Source organism: Hemitrygon akajei, chromosome 12 (genome assembly GCF_048418815.1).
Source record: "Hemitrygon akajei chromosome 12, sHemAka1.3, whole genome shotgun sequence".
NCBI lineage: Eukaryota > Metazoa > Chordata > Chondrichthyes > Myliobatiformes > Dasyatidae > Hemitrygon > Hemitrygon akajei.
Window position 1 is genome coordinate 33,160,498 of NC_133135.1, and position 20,548 is coordinate 33,181,045.

Sequence of the window (20,548 nt, forward strand, 5' to 3'; positions counted from 1 at the left end):
CATATTGCATTGGGTTTAGATGGGGTGGAGTTTGTTAGGTGTGTGCAGGAAGGTTTCTTGACACAATATGTAGATAAGCCTACAAGAGGAGAGACTGTACTTGATTTGGTATTGGGAAATGAACCTGGTCAGGTGTCAGATCTTTCAGTGGGAGAGCATTTTGGAAATAGTGATCATAATTCTATCTCCTTTACAATAGCATTGGAGAGAGATAGGAACAGACAAGTTAGAAAAGCATTTAATTGGAGTAAGGGGAATTATGAGGCTATCAGGCATGAAATTTAATTAGACACTTAAATTTGAAACATGTTCTCAGGGAAATTATGGAAGAAATGTGGCAAATATTCAGGTGATATTTGTGTGGAGTTCTGCATAGGTACGTTCCAATGAGACGGAAGTTATGGTAGGGTACAGGAACCATGGTGTACAGAGGCTGTAATAAATCTAGTCAAGAAGAAAAGCTTACAAAAGGTTCAGAGAGCTAGGTAACATTAGAGATCTAGAATATTATAAAGCTAACAGGAAGGAGCTTAAGAAGGAAATTAGGAGAGCCAGAAGGGGCCATGAGAAGACCTTGGCAGGCAGGATTAAGGAAAACCCCAAGGCATTCTACATGTGAAGAGCAAGAGGATAAGACGTAAAAGAACAGGACCTATCAAGTGTGACAGTGGGAAAGTGTGTATGGAACCGGAGGAAACAGCAGAGGTATTTAATGAATACTTTACCTCAGTATTCACTATGGAAAAGGATCTTGGTGATTGTAGTGATGACTTGCAGCAGACTGAAAAGCTTGAGCATGTAGATATTAAGAAAGAGGATGTGCTGGAGCTCTTGGAAAACATCAAGTTGGATAAGTCACCGGGACTAGATGAGATGTACCCCAGGATACTATGGGAGGCAAGGGAGGTGATTGCTGAGCTTCTGGCGATGATCTTTGCATCACCAATGGGGACGGGAGAGGTTCCGGAGGATTGGAGGTTTGCGGATGTTGTTCCTTTTTTCAAGGTAGCGAGTAAAGATAGCCCAGGAAATTACAGACCAGTGAGTCTTACTTCAGTGGTTGGTAAGTTGGTGGTGAAGATCCTGAGAAGCAGGATTTATGAACATTTGGAAAGGTATAATATGATTAGGAATAGTTAGCATGGCTTTGTCAGGGGCAGATCTTACGAGTCTTACGAGCCTGATTGAATTTTTTGAGGATGTGACTAAACACATTTATGAAGGAAGAGCAGTAGATGTAGTGTATATGGATGTCAGCAAGGCATTTGATAAGGTATCCCATGCAAGGCTTATTTGAGAAAGTAAGGAGGAATGGGATCCAAGGGAACATTGCTTTGAGGATCCAGAACTGGCTTGCCCACAGAAGACAAAGAGTGGTTGTAGACGGGTCATATTCTGCATGGAGGTCGGTCACCAGTGGAGTGCTTCAGGGATCTGTTCTGGGACCCTTACTCTTCATGATTTTTATAAATGACCTGGATGAGGAAGTGGAGGGATGGGTTAGTAAGTTTGCTGATGACACAAAGGTTGGAGGTGTTGTGGGTAGTGTGGAGGGCTGTCAGAAGTTATAGCGGGACATTGATAGGATGCAAAACTGGGCTGAGAAGTGGCAGATGGAGTTCAACCCAGATAAGTGTGAAGTGGTTCACTTTGGTAGGTCAAGTATGATAGCAGAATATAGTATTAATGGTAAGACTCTTGGCAGTGTGGAGGATCAGAGGGATCTTCGGGTCTGAGTCCATAGGACGCTCAAAGCTGCTGCGCAGGTTGACTCTGTGGTTAAGAAAGAGTACGGTGTATTGGCCTTCATCAATCGTGGAATTGAGTTTAGGAGCCAAGAGCTAATGTTGCAGCTAAATAGGACCCTGGTCAGACCCCACTTGGAGTATTGTGCTCAGTTCTGGTCGCCTCACTACAGGAAGGATGTGGAAGCCATAGAAAGGGTGCAGAGATCTTCAAGACTGTTGCCTAATTGGGGAACATACCTTATAAGAATAGGTTGAGTGAACTCGGCCTATAGGTTGAGCGACAGAGGATGAGAGGTGACCTGATACAGGTGTATAAGACGATGAGAGGCATTGATTGTGTGGATAGTCAGAGGCTTTTTCCCAGGGCTGAAATGGTTGCCACAAGAGGACACAAGTTTAAGGTGTTGGGGAGTAGGTACAGAGGAGATGTCAGGGGTAGGTTTTTTTATGCAGAGAGTGGTGAGTGCGTGGAATGGGCTGCCGGCAACGGTGGTGGTGGATACGATAGGGTCTTTTAAGAGACTTTTGGATAGGTCCATGGAGCTTAGAAAAATAGAGGGCTATGGGTAAGCCTAGTAATTTCTAAGATAGGGACATGTTCAGCACAACTTTGTGAGCTGAAGGGCCTGTATTGTGCTATAGGTTTTCTATGTTCCTTACTCGCCTCCTACAACTTCGGGTGACTACTTCCCTGTAACTTTGATCAATTATATCCTCGCTCTCCTGTACAAGCTGAATGTCATCCAGTTGCTGCTCCAGATCCCCAACACGGTTTTCAAGGAGCTGCAGCTGGATGCACTACATGCAAATGTAGTTCCCTGGGAGACAAGGTGGTGTTGAGCTGCCTTCTTGAACACTGTAGATTTTCTGGTGAAGGTACTTGCACAATGCTACTTGAGAGGACATTCTATCAATATAATGTGCCATTTAGTTTGCACTTTGTTATTCTTGTTAATAGAAGTCATGTGGAAGTGCTGTGTGACTATCAAGGACCTTGAACACTACAACACAGGAACAGGTTCATTGGCCCACTATGTCAGCACATGGTCTGTATCATGTATTTGTCCACATACCTCTCAAATATTGCAATCATATCTGCTTTTACTCCCTCCTCTGGCACTTCAGGCACTTAATATTCTTTATACAAGGAAAAAATTTTGCCTCACTCTGACGGAGAGCACTTGGTAAACACACTCACACACACACAAACACTGCCTTGTCATTCTACTGTCATTATGGTGAGTTTACGCACCAATGCCTTCCCCAGTATACAGTGCCTATAAAAAATATTCACCAACCTCCCTACCCCCGGAAGTTGTCATGTTTTATTGTTTTACAACACTGAATCACAGTGGATTTAATTTGGTTTTTTTGATACTGATCAACAGAAAAATACTCTTTCATGTCAAAGTGAAGACAGATCTCTACAAAGTTATCTAAATTTAAATTACAAATATAAAGCACAAATAATTGATGGCATAAGTATTCACCTCCTTTAATATGACACAACAAATCATCACTGGTGCAGCCAATTGATTTTAGAAGTCACCTAATTAGTTGAATGGAGATTATCTGTGTGCAGTTAAGATGTTTCAATTGATTGTAGTAAAAATACACCTGTATCTGGAAGGTCCAACTGCTGGTGAGTCAGTATCCTGGCAGAAACCACACCATGAAGACAAAAAAAAAACACTCCAAGCAACCCCACAAAAAGGTGATTGAAATGCAGAAGTCAGGATATGGAACCAAGAAAGTTTCCAAGTCACTGGATATCCCTCAAAATAATACAGTTAAGTCAATCATCAAGAAATGGAAAGTATATGGCACTGTTGTAGATCTGCCTAGAGCAGGCTGTCCTCAAAAACTGAGTGACTGGGTATGAAGGAAACTAATGAGCAAGGACACCAAGAGACCTATGGCAACTCTTAGAGGAGTTACAAGTTTCTGTGAGTGAGATGAGAGAAACTGCGCATACAACAACTGTAGCTCGGGTGCTTTGCCAGCCGCAGCTTTATGGAGAGTGGCAAAGAGAGGGACATTGTTGGGAAAAAAAAACTTTAAGTGAAATCTCTGCTAGAGTTTGCCAGAAGGCAGATGGGAGACTCTGAAGTCAGCTGAAAGAAAGTCTTACGGTCTGATGAAACCAAAATTGAGCTTTGTGGCTATCTGAACAAACACTGCACATCATCAAAAACACACCATCTCTACTGTGTGGTGGGTGCTTCATGCTGTAGGGATGCCTCACTGCAGCAGGCCCTGAAAACTTGTAAAGAGTAAAAGGAAATGTAGCAAAATACAGGCAAATCCTGCAGGAAACCTGAAGCAGTCTGCAAAAGAACTGTGACTTTGGGAGAAAATTTGTTTTCCAGCAAGACAATGACTGCAAGCATAAAACAACAAAGTTAATGTCCTGACCTCAATCCAATTAAGAATTTGTGGCTGGACTTGAAAGGGGCTGTTCACTCACAGTCCCCATGCAATCTGACAGAGCTTGAGTAGTTTTGTAAAGAATGGGGAAAAATGCAGTGTCCAGTTGTACAAAGCTGATGGAGACCTCTCCATACAAACTCAAGGCTGTAATTGCTGCCAAAGGTACATCTAATAAATACTAATTTGAAGGGAATGAGTATAATTATGCAATCAATTATTGTTTAATAATTGTAATAAATGTAGGCCAACTTGTATGAATTTGTTTTCTCTTTGACATGAAAGTTTTTTTTGTTAATCAGCATCAAAAGCCAAATTAAGTTCACTGTGATTCAATGTTGTACAACAATAAACGTAAACTTCTGTGGGGGGGAATACTTTTTATAAGCACTGTACCTACTGTTTTCCCTCCACATTGCTACATACATGCAGAGTCAGATACCAAAGTTTAGTTTAATTCTAAACCAAGCTAATGTGCTTGGGTTGGCTTTATGATGTCTTTCTGCCATACACAGAAGAATATTCCATTTTGTTAGTAATGGGGATGTGTATATGGTGTTTGTATCCTGTTTCTTTTTGAGGTAGATACTTATGGTTTATTTTGTAATTTTAGTTGCAACTACATTGTAGAGTGCATCATATTCTAATTCATGTTAACTTTGTTGGTGATTAAAGGTGCCTGAAAAAGGGAGCTCTTCCCCCTCAGTAAGGGAGACGGGGGGGGGGGGGGGCTGTGAGGAGTTTATATTGGACAAGAAGTATGGAGCTATTATTGTGCTTGCTTGTCGATCATTTTGTAAATATTGGAATTTTTTCTTTTCACTTTTTTTTTGTAAGGTTGATTTTTGACGCAACTACAACACCCTTGCCCTAAGGTAATAAGTAACACCAGCCATTTTTTCCAGTATATTTTGTAAGATGGTACATAGTGCAATTGCAGTTCATCAGTTGTGGAAATGAAATTTAGGGGGTTGATGGTCAGCCAATCAAGTGTGCTGCCTAGTCCTCAGTGGTATTACCTTGATAGTTGTTGACACTCCATACATCTAGGCAAGTGCAGAGTAATCTACCACATTCCAGACTTGCTCCTTGCAGATGGTGTAAAGGCTTTGGAGGCTTGGTATCTGCAGGATGCCACCTTCTGGACGTAAAGAGTAGAGGATTTACAGTGGCATATAAAAGTTTGGGCACCCCCGGTCAAAATTTCTGTACTGTGAATAGTTAAGTGAGTAGAAGATGAACTGATCTCCAAAAGTCAAAGTTAAAGATGAAACATTCTTTTCAACATTTGAAGCAAGATTAGTGTATAATTTTTGTTTTGTACAATTTTAGAGTGAAAAAAAGGAAAGGAACACCATGCAAAAGTTTGGGCACCCCAAGAGATTTGAGCTCTCATAACTTTTACCAAGGTCTCAGACCTTAATTAGCTTGTTAGGGCTATGGCTTGTTCACAGTCATTGTTAGGAAAGCTCAGGTGATGCAAATTTGAAAGCTTTATAAATACCTTTATAAATCTTCTCCTCTTCAGTGCAAGTTGCATTAATGAAAAATTAACTTTACCCATTTTCACCACTCTTTGAAATTGATCTCTATTATAATTTCAGATTTTATAGGTCCATTAATGCTGAGTATGTTTTTCAACATTTGGCATTTAAACACTTCAGGCATTCTGAGACAATGATTTCATAAATACACATTTATAATGTATTAGTAAAATTATTTAATCATATTCTAATCCCTAGATTACTTTTCGAATGAATTCTTTTTTTTCCAGATCAAGGGTCTCAGACCAAACCCTCGAGTATTTATTCCTCTCTATAGATGCTACTTGACTCGCTGAGTTCCTCCAGCATTGTGTGTGTTGCTCTGGATTTCCTGCATTTGCAGAATATCATGTGCCTTTTTTTTGCATTATTTTAATTTAAGCAAATAATTAGGATATTACACAATGTTTGATACAGCTGATTTTCTTAAAGGATCTGTGACCCGATGGTTACACTACTTTATGCTGGAGATGGCATTAAACCAACTATTCAAACTGGGGTGAATGGGCTCCTTCTGAGTTATTAAATTTCTATGTTACAGCTGACGATTTAGTATAATCACAAAACCAGTCCATTGAATTGATTACAGTCTATATATTGGTTATAAACAATGACTGTTGAGCTTTTATAATAATATCTATACAAGGTCAGATTATTCTTTCATTCCCTGGCACAGTATTATTAGCCTGCAGAACATCAAGCTGATGCAGGCAAAATTCATTTCACTAAGATCTTCTACTCCAATATATTACCTTGCACATTAATAACTTTAGCTGAGCAAGCTGTTTTAACTTTCATATTCCTCAAGTTCAAATCTACAGCCAATTAACACTGCAATAGACACATCCATCCATCCATACAATTTGACTTTAATGACAATCTATGCAGTTCTAAATGTAACTTGCACATAAAGGTACAATAAAGAAATCATTGAACAAAGGTTTTTTCTGAAGTTTAGTAATATCAAAAAGAATCTCTAAGGTTATCTTCTCACGCCCTAAATTCGAAGAAAAAACTCATTCCATTTAATTGATTAATCTGCTGAATGGATTCAGCAGAAGAATAATTACCTACAATCATGAAATTTTGGAACAACAATAATAATACCACATTAATTCAGGCATACCAGGTCTCATTTTAATTCATCAAAAAAGTATTTTCATTTTGTATTTTACAGTGAAGCATTTTATAAACTCAATCCTCATCTTGCCTACCATACTAGTGCAAGGAATGTTCTATTCTAATAAATATCTTGATGGTTTAACAAGCTAAATTTCCCAATATTTTTGTTAACTACTGATCCCAATGAGTTGTGTTAACACATCATATGCTATTAACAAGGCGTTTTCCAAGTATTATCTGTCTTTGAGTAAATACATGCCCTAAACATCAACTTAGAATACCCAAAAATAAAGACAAGTTTGAAGAAGAGGAAACTGTTTTATAAAAACAAAGAACAGTAAATACATTCATATACACATCTGAATATTCTTAATCACCTATTATCCATGTTTTTCCTTTCGAATACATGAATATGGCTTCCTACTCGACCTTCTGGTACATGAGTATGAAAAAATGTTGCCACTTTCACGTAGTTTTTAATCCTTAGGAAGGGTTCAATATTCTTTGAAGACAAAGAAATTTTTTAAAAATCAATGTTAGAAAATTCATAAAATTGCAGTAATGTAACACCTTTTTCAAATTTACAATGATATGAATTGGTATATTCCTATAAATAAAGAGAAGCTATTTAATGCCTTAATTGGCTTGAATTTGGATAAATCCCCAGGACTGATGCAATTTGTTTCAGGGTGTCTCTGGAGGATAAGTAACAGATTGTTTGGGCTTTGGTTGAGATATTTAAATCTTCATTAAATGCAAATGAGGTATCAGATGACTGGAAGGCAGCAAATGTAGTTCCCTTCTTATACAAACTTTCTACATCGAGAGTGTCCTGTCTGGCTGCATCATTGTGTGATACAGAAGCTGCAAGGCACTGGACTGCAAGATCTTACAGAAGATAGGAAAAAGTGCCAGAGATCACTGAGGTCTCCCTTCCCCCTATTCGTGACATCTACCAGGAGTGTTATAGACAAAGGGCATTGTTGAGGATCTCTACCACCCATCCGAGAATCTCTTTAACCCACTACCATCAGGAAAGAAGTACAGAAGCATCAGGACCAGGACTGCCAGTCTGTTTACAGCTTCTTCCCTCAGGCAGTAAGACTAATGAATACTCCGCAACCGAGGTCTGGTCACTAGGACAGTGAGCTGTTCATTGTACAGCTTACTGTTTCCCTGTGCTGCACACTACATGCATTTTGAACTATATTTTATTATTTTATAACCATATAACCATTACAGCACGGAAACAGACTATCTCGGCCCTTCTAGTCCATGCCGAACACTTACTCTCACCTTACCTAGTCCCACCTACCTGTACTCAGCCCATAACCCTCCATTCCATTCCTTTCCTGTCCATATACCTATCCAAGTTTTTTTAAGTGACAAAATCGAACCTGTCTCTACTACTTCTACTGGTTTATGCCGGTTTATTTTGGTTTATGTGCTGTGTGTGATATGTATTGTGCATGCACCGTGGTCCAGAAGAACATTGTTTCATTTGGTTATATATACGTACATTCAGATGATAATAATCTTCAACATGAGAACATTCTCACTGTTTGCATCACAGCCTCATATGGAGGGTCCAATGCAAGAAACTGCACAGGGTCTTATAGGCCCAGCCAGTACCATCAATACACAACCCTCCACACCAATGAAGACATCTTAAAGAGGCAGTGCCTCCAGAAGATTAAGGACCATCGCCATTTGGGACATGCCCTCTTCTCAGTACTACCATCTGGGGTGGTACAGGAGCCTGAAGACCTACACTTAGCAATTCAGAAACATCTGTTTCTCCTCTGCCATTAGATTTCTGAATAGTCCATGAATACTACCTCTTTATCCCTTTTTTTCTGCACTATTTGTTTTGTAATTTATAATGGTTTTCTGTCTTAGCACTTACTGCTGCTGCAGAACAACAGATTTCATGTCATATAAGACAGTGATAATACATCTGATTCTGACTAAATTGACTTAGCTATAGAAGATAGAGAGGGATGACAAGAGGGTTGGTTTTGCAAATTATGTCTATGACTAGTGGTGTCCTTCAAGGCAGGGGTCCTTGCTGCTTGTAATAACATGGATGTCACTATGGAAGACAAGATCGCTAAGTTGGAAAATGACACAGATTGGAGGAATGTTTGATGGAATGGAAAGTAATCTTAGGCTGCAAAGAGGTATCACTGCATTAGTGAAATGGGCTGAAAACTGGGAAATGGGATTTTATTCAATGACAGGTGGTGCATTTTTGGAGCACTACTGAAGTTAGGACATATACAGTAATGGTAAGGTCTTGTGGTTCCTTAAGGTTGTTATAGCGGGAGTGGTAATGGGGACAAGCTCCCACTACCTATTAAATGCTCCCAATGCCATGTGTCTCAAATAGCCTTTGATAACCAAGTCCAGATCCTGGCCTCCACGTGTGGCTCAGCTTCTAAGCCCGACAGAACCGTTTCTATTAACAGGAGAAGAGGCAAAGGCAGGTTATTTGCTTTGGGCAGATGGGGCTTGTCAGCCGTGGTTGGCTACTCATCTAGGAGAAGAAAAACTCTGATCTCAAACCTCCACTGTGTTGCAGCTATATCCACTTCTGGGGAAGGCTTCTGGAGTAAACCCCTTCAAGGGAAAAATCTGGATCTTGAGTCCCTAAGGGAGTCCTACATTGATTTCAATGCTGACTGGAAACTCCTGTGATGCTTCTGGTACCAAACTGTATATTCAGGAACTTTGAGATCCTGAAGTCCATGATGATAGCAAAGCAGGTAGATAACGTAGATACATGAGGTTCTCCACAGATGCTGCAACCCATACAAAAGGCAGGAGGAATCAGCAAGTCAGGCAACATCTATGGAGGGGTATATACAGACTGGGATGTTTCAGGCTGAGACACTACATTGGGACTGATCCTTATGAAGGACCTCAGTCTGAAACATCGACTGTTTATTCCCCTCCATGGATGCTGCCTGACTTGTTGACTTCCTCCAGCATTTTGTGTGTTTTGCAGGTAGATAAAATGATCAAGACTAATGGGATACTGGCCCACATTAGTAAGGACAATCAATGATGTAAAGAGCTTTGTTCCAACTTTAGAGGCACTGTGAACCTCAGCTACAATCATGTGTGCAGTTGTGGTTACAAAGGCAAAGAAAATGATGTGACAGTGCTGCAGAGGGTGCAGAGAAGATTTACCAGGATGCTGCCTGGAAAGGAGCAGTTCAGTTATGTGAAGGGATTGGAGGTGCTAGGTCTGTTCTGTCTGGAGCAGAAGAGGTTAAGAGGTGACATGATAATGTATAAAGTTATGAGAGGTAAAGATAGTAGACTGCAGGAAACTTTTTACCTATATCAGAGATAGATAAAACTACTTGGGTTTAGGGTAACAAGGAAAAAGATTCGGAGGGGATATGAGGAGAACTTTCTTCACCCAGAGAATAGCAAGTACTTGGAACATGCTATCAGACAGTGGTTGAAATTGTGTCACTGACAGCATTTAAGAAGTGTCCAGATGAGTGTTTGGACCACGTAGACATGGAGGGCTAGAAACCAAGTATTCGTGATGGGGTTAATACAGGAGGGTACTCGCTGGTCAGTGTTGACAAACTGAATGCTGTATGATTCTATTATCATAGCACAACTCTAACAACAAAGCTGCTTGGCTTTATGGTTGAGTGAAATCTCAAAGTGATTATGTTCTTTGAATGCATTCATTCCTACTTTTGTGCTTCCATGCTCTCACATTTTAGTTTAAACTACAGGACTAGTTGCATCCATACTGCTAGGATTAATGGCACTTGCTTTGCCCTCATTTGGTAACAGTCACAATATCTTCACTTTAAATAAGATGTGAGAGAGGAAGAAGGAAATTCTTAAATTTAAAAACTACTTCTGAAGGATTCTGGGGTCAGGGTTGAGTTTTGAAAAATTAATCTCACATTTCCCTTGAAAAGAATCAAGACTCATCTATTCCCAAATAAAAGCAAAGAACTCTCTGAACTGCTATGACCTTACAGGATTCTATAATGACACTTTATTATGAAAGCCTACAATACACAAAAAGAAATGTAGTAAAAATCAAGGCAATTCCACCATCTATAATACTAATTGATTATATAAGGGAACAAAAATAGAACAATTGTATGCATACCTGTTCCAATACATTGTACAAGACTAGATGAGTGGGAAGGGAGGCTTGACTGCAAAATCTTGTGTTCAACCACGTAAGGGGCTCCTTGAAAAACAAGTCAGCTTCATCAACATAGGAATTATTTCTACTCAAGTCAGGAGGACATTCCAGAAAGTCCATTTTTATTGGGCAATGAACATAGCTGATGAAACAAGAAGAAAGAATATTTAAGCTTCATGTAGAAATCCGGAGCATAATTCCTCTTAAGCTTAATGACTTTTCCCAGATCTGAGAATTGCTTAAAGACCTACTCACTTGGACGAGTACATAGATTAAAGGGATATGGGCCAATCATGGGCAAATTGTCCTATTCTATGATTCTACTCCAAGATCTTTACCAAAGCTCTGCAAAACAACCTTGCAATATTTGTCCATTTCTGTGATGTAGTAGAAGTATTCATTTTTTAAAAAAAGATCTTCAGAGAAGACCCAAACTCATGTTTTTGAGTCACAACAGTCCTCTTTTTTGATATTATTACTTTAATTGTATGCATTTGTATTGGAAGGATGACAGCTTCAGACATTTCACAAATTTCTTGACTATTGCTTTTTACTTTGCAGCTAACTGAATGTAGATACACTTGTAGAAAGTCCATTCCTATTCTACTACTAATACTAAAATTAAGTAGGACAGAACAAGTCACACAAGCATCATTTTATATCTAGATTTTTTTTAATTAAAGATGTCACGGTGAACAAACAGAATATAGTCTTTTCTATACATTAACTTTGGTATTGAACATGTCACTAAATAAGAAAATGACTGCATGCATGCTAATTAGTTTAATGGCAAGGTATTCATTCTATTTCTAATATTGCAATAAAGAATTAAATACATTTTACTTATGTAGTACCTTAGGATACATTAAAGTACTTCATGGCTAATGAAATATTTTGCATGAAGGTCACAAGTGTGATCCAGGGCAATTCAACAGTTAAACTGCATATGACAAAAGACCCTACACACGTCTCAGTACCGGTACTTGGACAAATATTAGCCAGAGTACAAGAATGTCCATCTTCACATAGGAAAGCTACTTTAGAGGGTAGACAGGGATTCACTTTAATGACTCTTCTTAAAGATATGCCTCAATATTGCCCTAAACTTGCAACATAGTTGCTGCACTTAAATTTCTGGAAGAATATTTGAATTCAGAGCCTACCAAATTTGAAGCAAGTTTTCTCAGAATCAGGTTTATTATCACCGGCATGTGTCACGAAATTTGTTAACTTAGCAGCAGCAGTTCAATGCAATACATAATATAGAAGAAAAAATAAATAATAACTAAATAAATAAATCAATTACAGTATATGTATATTGAATAATTAAAAATTGTGCAAAAACAGAAATATATATTAAAAAAGTGAGGTAGTGTTCACAGGTTCAATGTCCATTTAGGAATCGGATGGCAGAGTGGAAGAAGCTGTCCCTGAATCATTGAGTGTGTGCCTTCAGGTTCCTGTACCTCCTACTTGATGGTAACAGTGAATAAATGGCATATCCTGGGTGCTGGAGGTCCTTAATAACTAACACTGCCTTTCTGAGACACCACTCTATGAAGATGTCCTGGGTACTTTGTAGGCTAGTACCCAAGATGGAGCTGACTAAATTTACAACCTTCTGCAGCTTCTTTTCAGTCCTGTGCAGCAGCCCCGCTGCCCCCCCCCCCCCGCCCCCATACCAGACAGTGATGCAGCCTGACAGAATGCTCTCTATGGTACATCTATAGAAGTTTTTGAGTTTATTTGCTGACATGCCAAATCTCTTCAAACTCCTAATGAAGTATAGTCACTGTCTTGCCTTCTTTATAACTGCATTGATATGTTGGAACCAGGTTAGACTCTCAGAGATCATGACGTCCAGAAACTTGAAACTGCTCACTCTCTTCACTTCTGATCCTTCATTGTTACGTGTTCCTTCATTTTACTCTTCCAGAGGACCATAATCAGCTCTTTCGTCTTACTGATGTTGAGTGCCAGGTTGCTGCTGCAGTAGCACTCCATTAGTTGGCATAGCTTGCTCCTGTACACCCTCTCGTCACCACCTGAGATTCTACCAACAATGGTTGTATCACCAGCAAATTTATAGATGGTATTTGAGCTATGCCTAGCACACAGTCATGGGTATAGAGAGAGTAGAGCATTGGGCTAAACACACAGCCCCGATGTGCACCAGTGTTGACCATCAGCGAGGAGGAGATATTATCACCAATCCACAGAGACTGTGGTCTTCCGGTTAGGAAGTCGAAGATCCAATTGCAGAGGAAGGTACAGAGGCACAAGTTCTGCAACTTCTCAATCAGGATTGTGAGAATGATGGTATTAAATGCTGAGCTATAGTCGATGAACAGCATCCTGACATAGGTGTTTGTGTTGTCCATGTGGTCTAAAGTTGTGTGAAGAGCCATTAAGATTGCATCTGCCATTGACCTATTGTAATGATAGGCAAATTGCAATAACCCTAATAATAATTTTTGCATTTTAAAATTTAAATTCAAACACAAGTTACAGAGTTCTCATGAAATACAAACTATATTTTTCTCCTGTCCAAGTATTTTTATACAAACCACACAACTCTACATTAATTTTATAAATTCCATCATGCAAAAAAATGTAAGAATTAAGATTTTTTTGGTCAAAAGGAGAAAAGGAAGGAAGAATAAAGTTCATCTTTAGAAATGATCAAGCACTAACATGATTATAATTAGCTGTGAGCATACTGCCAATATTACAAGTATCATAAAAATAAATTTATCAGATGAATTATCAGGTACTGTTAACTTTAAAACATACCATTTTAAACCACTACTCATTACTAAATTTGCATTTTCAGCACACAAAGTGATGGCTATTTGAAGAGATGTTGTTTTAAACCATGTCACTCTGAACGTAATGATAAATTTAGAACTTAATTCAATTTTCCATATTTCATTTCATCTATCTGGAAAGAAAATATAGAGCCTTTATCACAAATTTTGCTACCTGGAAACCTTTCCATGTTCAGTTCTCATAGACTTGGCTAGTAAATGAACTATTCCCTCTAAATCTGTTTTCGCCAGCCCACAACTATAAAAAACATGCACAAGGATGTCAAACCCCACACAGTTGTGGTCATTTCAAGTTCGATATTAGCAGTTTTATGTACTCAACATACCTGTAGAATGGAGTTGAATGACAAGGCATCAGAAAGAACATGGAGGGCTCTTCCTTCTCCAGCATGGTGCCCTTACAGAGTTTCTGAACATAGTGCATTACATCGAGTGTTCCACGCTGATGAATTAATCCAGTATACAGAATTAAACACAAATTGGAAAGAAACAGGAAAATGACTGCTGGTTTCTTCCAAACTTTCAAATTAGCCAGTGAATACCCTGCATATAAAAGTTAATGGGTTCATTTTTGGGGGGAAAAGCAAGAAAAAACATTTAGTACATAGTTCTGTTTGAGTTCATATGACTGTATAGAATCTTAAAAAAACTCTGTACACAAACACGAGGACCAAGTATAACGGCTCAGCAACCAGTTAAACTAATAATCTAAACAAATTATGCAGTTTACCAAATTTACTCTCCATTTTCAGTAATAAATTGCATAAGAGTTTTTCAATATTTTATAAAATGTAAGGTTAAAGGATAAAACAAGTAAAACACAAAGTTATTTCTAATAACACAACAAAATATGTCATCAAACATCCTCTAGAACAGGGGTTCCCAACCTGGGGTCCATGGACCCCTTGCTTAGTGGTATTGGTCCATGGTATAAAAAAGCTTGGGAATCCCTGCTCTAGAAGTAAACAGGCTAAACTCAGAAACATGGGATGGGAATTTGCAATGAGAACAATTAGGACCATTACGCCCAAAGACACTTAGAATGTACTATTTTAATGGAGTAAATCTGACAGCAACATCAGAGTACACATGTGAGTTAAACACAGAAAATTAGTAATTGTTGTCATTATTTCCCTGCACTATTACACATCCTCCGTTACTCATTTCTGGAGGTTAATTTCACCTATGTCACCTCCATAGATGAGTGATCTGAAGAATTCATGTTCTCACAAAATATTCCTGCATTTAATAACAGTGAGAATGATATAAAAGAGTTTTTAAATAGTTTATTGAAATGTAATTATCACTTAAATTAGCTGAGTCCATAAAATTCATCTTAAATTTATGAATTGTGATTCCTTCATTTCCAAATCTAATACATTTCAAAATAAAGACTTGTTCAGAAATATTTCAATTTAACTTAACCTGAATTGTATTCAAATCATAATTTTGCATTCTCTGAAATGTTTCATCTAGTTTGGTGCCTACTTGAGTTCTTCAAATGTGAACTTAGAACTTACTCAGCCACAACACTGTTCCTAAGTACTGATGCCCTATAGCAATCAAAGGCAGCAGTGTTGATATTCACACAACAGTGATCTTCGTGGGAAGCTTTTTAAAGTCAGCATTCAAAACCACTTCTTCAGTGATTGATAACTGAACTAATTATTCATTTAATATTTAAATTGTTCATCCATTCTCTACTTTCCAAACCAAGTACATTATGTTGAAAACTTTTAAGATCTTTTACATTTTTTTTAAACTAACAGCAAACGTTACACATGTTGGCTAGTATTTGAGGTAAAATTATCAAGAAGATACCTACCACAAAATACCATGCAGATGGGCATTATTGGATAAATAAATCTAAACTCTTTGTGGCTTAAGAAGCTGTAATAAAAAAAAATTACAAGGTTACAAAACTACAAGCATTCTGGAGACAGAAAATGAACATGAAACATAAATGAAGCTAATAACACTGTGTATCAGTGCACCAGATAGACATCTCTTAATATCCCAGCCTATATTAATCCCTCAAAAACCCTCTTAAACATCTTTTAAAATCCCTCTAAAACAACGAGATTTGGCCAGTTAGCCGCTGTTTGTGGAATCTCACTGCCACATTTCCTATATTATAACAGTGACTATATTGTCATGCTTTTTTGGTATCACAGTTCATTATTGGTACCAAAACCCTTTCAGGCAACCTAAGGTCATAAAAGTTTTAATTTTTTTAAAAACATACAAAATGCTGGTGGAATGCAGCAAGTCAGGCTGCATCAATGGAGGGGAGTAAACAGTCAACGTTTCCAGCCCTTCTGATGAAGGGACTGGGCCAGAAACATCGACTATATAGAGCCTTCCAAAGATGCAGCCTGATTTACAGTTCCTCCAGCACTTTGTGTATTATTTTGGATTTCCAGCATTCACAGAATCTTTTATAATTAAAGATTTTATAATTAATTATTTTAATTATTAATTAATTATTATTTTAATTTTTAATTAATTATAATTATCTTTTATAATTAAGATTCTCCTTGGGGAGAAAAGGAGACTTGTATGTGAAAAATAAGATGTGGTAGTGAGTCTATTTCCCATTTTTAATTTCTGTATTAAAATCCAAAGCAAGAAATTATTCCACATAAGTACTTATTCTAAAGGGAAAAAAAGCAGAATAATGGGAACATAGAGCAAAGCTAGCAAATATAATAATGGATTGCTCCAGCAAAAACTGATGTGAGCAGTTGGGGTTAAAAAGTTGGCATAGCCATGATTAAGATAGTAGTTGTATATTTTTATATATATTGCACTGACCAATATGCTGTAATTTTTAATTATTAAAGCTTTAAGATTCTTTAAAAATGAAGTTTGTTGAATTTTCTAATAACATCTCACAGAGACTACATTGTGTTGCTCTTAATGTTCAAGAAACCTTTATTAAATTTCCTCCCTATGAAAGTGGCTACAGAATTACACTGAAGAGATCAGAGTGTGTTTTAGTGTGCGATCTTACTTCATTGCTTCAATATATATAGATACACAAAAACTTCAAGTTTTAAACCCATAATGAGATTCTGGTCCTGTCTTCAATCCCACATAACCACTATTCTTTACACATATTGGTACACACCTGTATACAACAATGGTCCAAAGAACTGCCAGTAGTAAAATTCTGTTCCTCTTGGGTGCCAAGAGACATCCATGGATGAAGAATGGCAAATGTGTTCCCATGATAACAGGAAATCCTTGAGTGAAGTACCAGTACCAGGGATGGGAGCCATAGAATGACCCCATGTTCTCAATCACATTGAATCGGAGAAAATTCCACTGAACCATTACCCACTGAAATGAGGGTGGGGGAAGAACATCACAGATAGAAAAGAATTAATTGCTATTGCATGCTTGTAAATGGAACAGGATGTCAGCAAATGTCCTATGAAGCCTGGCATAGTGTATTTTCTTTTCAATTATTGGAATGCCTCAATAGCTTCTGAATCCAAGCAGTTGAATTCACACCTTTTAAGATTTATAAAATCTATGCAATGGTGCAGAGCTCTGTTTTAAAGACTTAAATGAATATAGCTAGGATTTATAAATTAGTGACACAAACAGACAATAATCCTTTCTATAATTAGCCAGTGTATTCAGACAGATTAAAAGTACTCCTGGCAGAATTAAAGAAACACATATTTCTTTAGCTTTGTTAAATCTTAGGACTTAACGGGGGTCCTGTGTAGGGAGTTCAGGGAGTTAGGTGCGAAGCTGAAGAGCAGGACCTCCAGGGTAACAATCTCAGGATTGCTACCTGTGCCACGTGCGAGTGAGGCAAGGAACAGAAGGATTATAAAGTTTAATATGTGGCTGAGAGGATGGTGCAGGAGGGAGGGCTTCAGGTTTGTAGATAATTGGGCTTTGTTCCAGGGAAGGTGGGATCTGTTCCGAAGGGACGGTTTACACCTGAACTGGAGCGGTACTAACATTCTTGCAGGGAAGTTTGTTAGTGCTTCTTGGGGGGGTTTAAACTAAATTTACAGGGGGCGGGGATCCAGAATGTGAGAGAGGATAGCGAGAGGAAGAATAAAGGACAGGTGGGGACTACACGGTTCCGGAATATTAAGTGTGTAGTAGAGGAAGGTGGGGCGGAACAAGTGATAAGGAGGACTCATGTACAGAGGGATGGTCTGGCGGAACATGGAGTTAAATGTGTTGAAAGAATAAGTAAATTTAGGAAGGACAACAAAATTCTAGGGGCGTATAGCCCGAAGGGAGTTCGGGCAGCTGGGTTAAATACAATAGGCAGCGATTCAAACAGAGAGAGGAGAAATGGGTTAAAAATTCTATATCTGAATGCACGAAGTGTCAGAAATAAGGCGGATGAGCTTGAAGCCCAGGTGCGAATGGGTAACTATGATGTTGTTGGGATAACGGAGACATGGCTGCAGGGAGATCAGACCTGGGAAATGAATGTACAAGGGTATACGTGCTATCGTAGGGACAGAAATGTGGGCAGAGGGGGTGGGGTGGCCCTGTTGGTGAGGAATGAGATTCAGTCCTTTGCAAGGGGGTACATAGGGTCAGGAGAAGTAGAGTCTGTGTGGATAGAACTGAGGAACAGTAAGGGCAAAAGGACCCAAATGGGTGTTGTCTACAGGCCACCAAACAGTAGCATGGATATTGGGTGCAAGTTGAATAGGGAGTTAACATTGGCATGTGGCAAAGGTAATGTCGCAGTAGTTATGGGGGATTTCAACATGCAGGTGAACTGGGAGAATCAGGTTGGTGCTGGACCACAGGATAGGGAGTTTGTAGAGTGCCTACAGGATGCATTCTTGGAACAGCTTGTACGAGAGCTGACCAGGGACAAGACTATTCTGGATTTAGTGTTATGTAATGAACAGGATTTGATAAGCAATCTTGCAGTAAAGGAGCCATTAGGAGGTAGTGATCGTAATATGATAAGCTTTTATCTGCAATTTGAGAAGGATAAGGGCAGATCGGAGGTGTCAGTGTTGCAGATGAACAGGGGAAACTATGGAGCCATGAGGGAGGAGCTGGCCAAAGTTGACTGGACGGATAGCCTAGCAGAAAAGACAGTGGAACAGCAATGGCAGGTATTCTTGGGAATAATGCACAAGGTGCAAAATCAGTTCATCCCCCAGAGAAGGAAGGATTCAAAGCGGGGAAAGGGGCCACAGTGGTTGACAAAGGAAGTCAGAGATTGCATAGCATTAAAAAAAAAGGAAATATGACAGAGCTAAGGTGAGTGGGAGGACAGATGATTGGGAAGTTTTTAAGGAACAACAGAACTTAACTAAAAAGACAATACGGGGAGAAAAAATGAGGTACGAACGCAAGCTAGCCAGGAATATAAAGGAAGATAGCAAAAGCTTTTTTAGGTATGTGAAGAGAAAGAAGATAGTTAAGAACAATGTTGGGCCCTTGAAGAATGAATTGGGTGAAATTGTTATGGGAAACAGAGAAATGGCAGAAGAATTTAATGAGTACTTTAGATCTGTTTTCACTAAGGAAGACACAAGCAATCTCCCAGATGTATGGATGGGCCAAGGACTTAGGGTAACAGAGGAAATGAAACAGATTGACATTCGGAAGGAAACGGTGATGAGAAGACTGATGGGACTGAGGGCTGACAAATCCCCAGGTCCAGATGGTCTGCACCCTAGGGTACTAAAGGAGGTGGCCCTGGAAATTGCGGATGCATTGGTAATCATTTTCCAATGTTCCTTAGATTCAGGATCAGTTCCTGAGGATTGGAGAATGGCTAATGTTATCCCACTTTTTAAGAAAGGAGGGAGGGAGAAAACAGAGAACTATCGACCTGTCAGCCTGACATCGGTGGTGGGAAAGATGCTAGAGTCCATTATTAAGGATGAAATAGTGGCATATCTAAATAGCAGTGATAGGATTGGGCTGAGCCAGCATGGATTTACCAAGGGTAAATCATGCTTGACTAATCTGTTGGAGTTTTTCGAGGATGTAACCAGGAAGTTAGACGGGGGAGATCACCTCGATTTTCAGAAGGCATTTGATAAAGTCCCACATAGAAGAGTGGTGGGTAAAATCAAAGCTCAGGGCATCGGGGGGAAGGCATTGACATGGATAGAAAACTGGTTGGCAGATAGAAAGCAAAGGGTAGCGGTGAATGGGTGTTTCTCGGAATGGCAGGTGGTGACTAGTGGGGTGCCACAGGGCTCGGTATTGGGACCACAGCTGTTTACCATTTACGTTAACGATTTGGATGAAGGCATAGAAAATAACATCAGCAAATTTGCTGATGATACTAAGCTGGGTGGCAGTGTGACATGTGATGAGGATGTTAGGAGAATTCAGGGTGACTTGGATAGGCTGGGTGATTGGGCAGATACTTGGCAGATGGTGTTTAATGTGAATAAGTGTGAGGTTATCCACTTTGAGAGTAAGAACAGGAAGGCGGATTATTATCTGAACGGTGTAGAGTTGGGTAAGGGAGAAATACAAAGAGATCTCGGAGTCCTTGTTCATCAGTCACTGAAGGTGAATGAGCAAGTGCAGCAGGCAGTGAAGAAGGCTAATGGAATGTTGGCCTTTATTACAAAGGGAATTGAGTACAAGAGCAAGGAAATCCTCTTGCATTTGTACAGAGCCCTGGTGAGACCACACCTGGAGTATTGTGTACAGTTTTGGTCTCCAGGGTTA

The 20,548-nt window shown here is 39.0% G+C and overlaps 1 protein-coding gene across 5 annotated transcripts in view; it reads right to left on the minus strand.

The window, feature by feature from the left end:
• Positions 1-5,139: 5,139 nt before the first annotated feature.
• pigb (phosphatidylinositol glycan anchor biosynthesis, class B) overlaps positions 5,140-20,548 on the minus strand; it is a 39,676-nt gene continuing 24,267 nt past the window's right edge. For 3 of the 5 annotated variants that reach the window (XM_073062857.1, XM_073062855.1, XM_073062856.1), the window contains exons 8-13: positions 16,986-17,197; positions 15,681-15,745; positions 14,182-14,398; positions 10,989-11,169; positions 7,219-7,343; positions 5,160-5,316 (exon numbers count right to left, since the gene is read on the minus strand). In XM_073062857.1, the coding sequence (XP_072918958.1) occupies positions 5,175-5,316; positions 7,219-7,343; positions 10,989-11,169; positions 14,182-14,398; positions 15,681-15,745; positions 16,986-17,197 (942 nt within the window). In that variant the 3' untranslated portion in view covers positions 5,160-5,174. Of the gene's footprint in view, positions 5,317-7,218; positions 7,344-10,988; positions 11,170-12,717; positions 13,458-14,181; positions 14,399-15,680; positions 15,746-16,985; positions 17,198-20,548 lie in introns of those variants that run through there. The other 2 variants (XM_073062858.1, XM_073062854.1) reach the window with 2 other exon arrangements.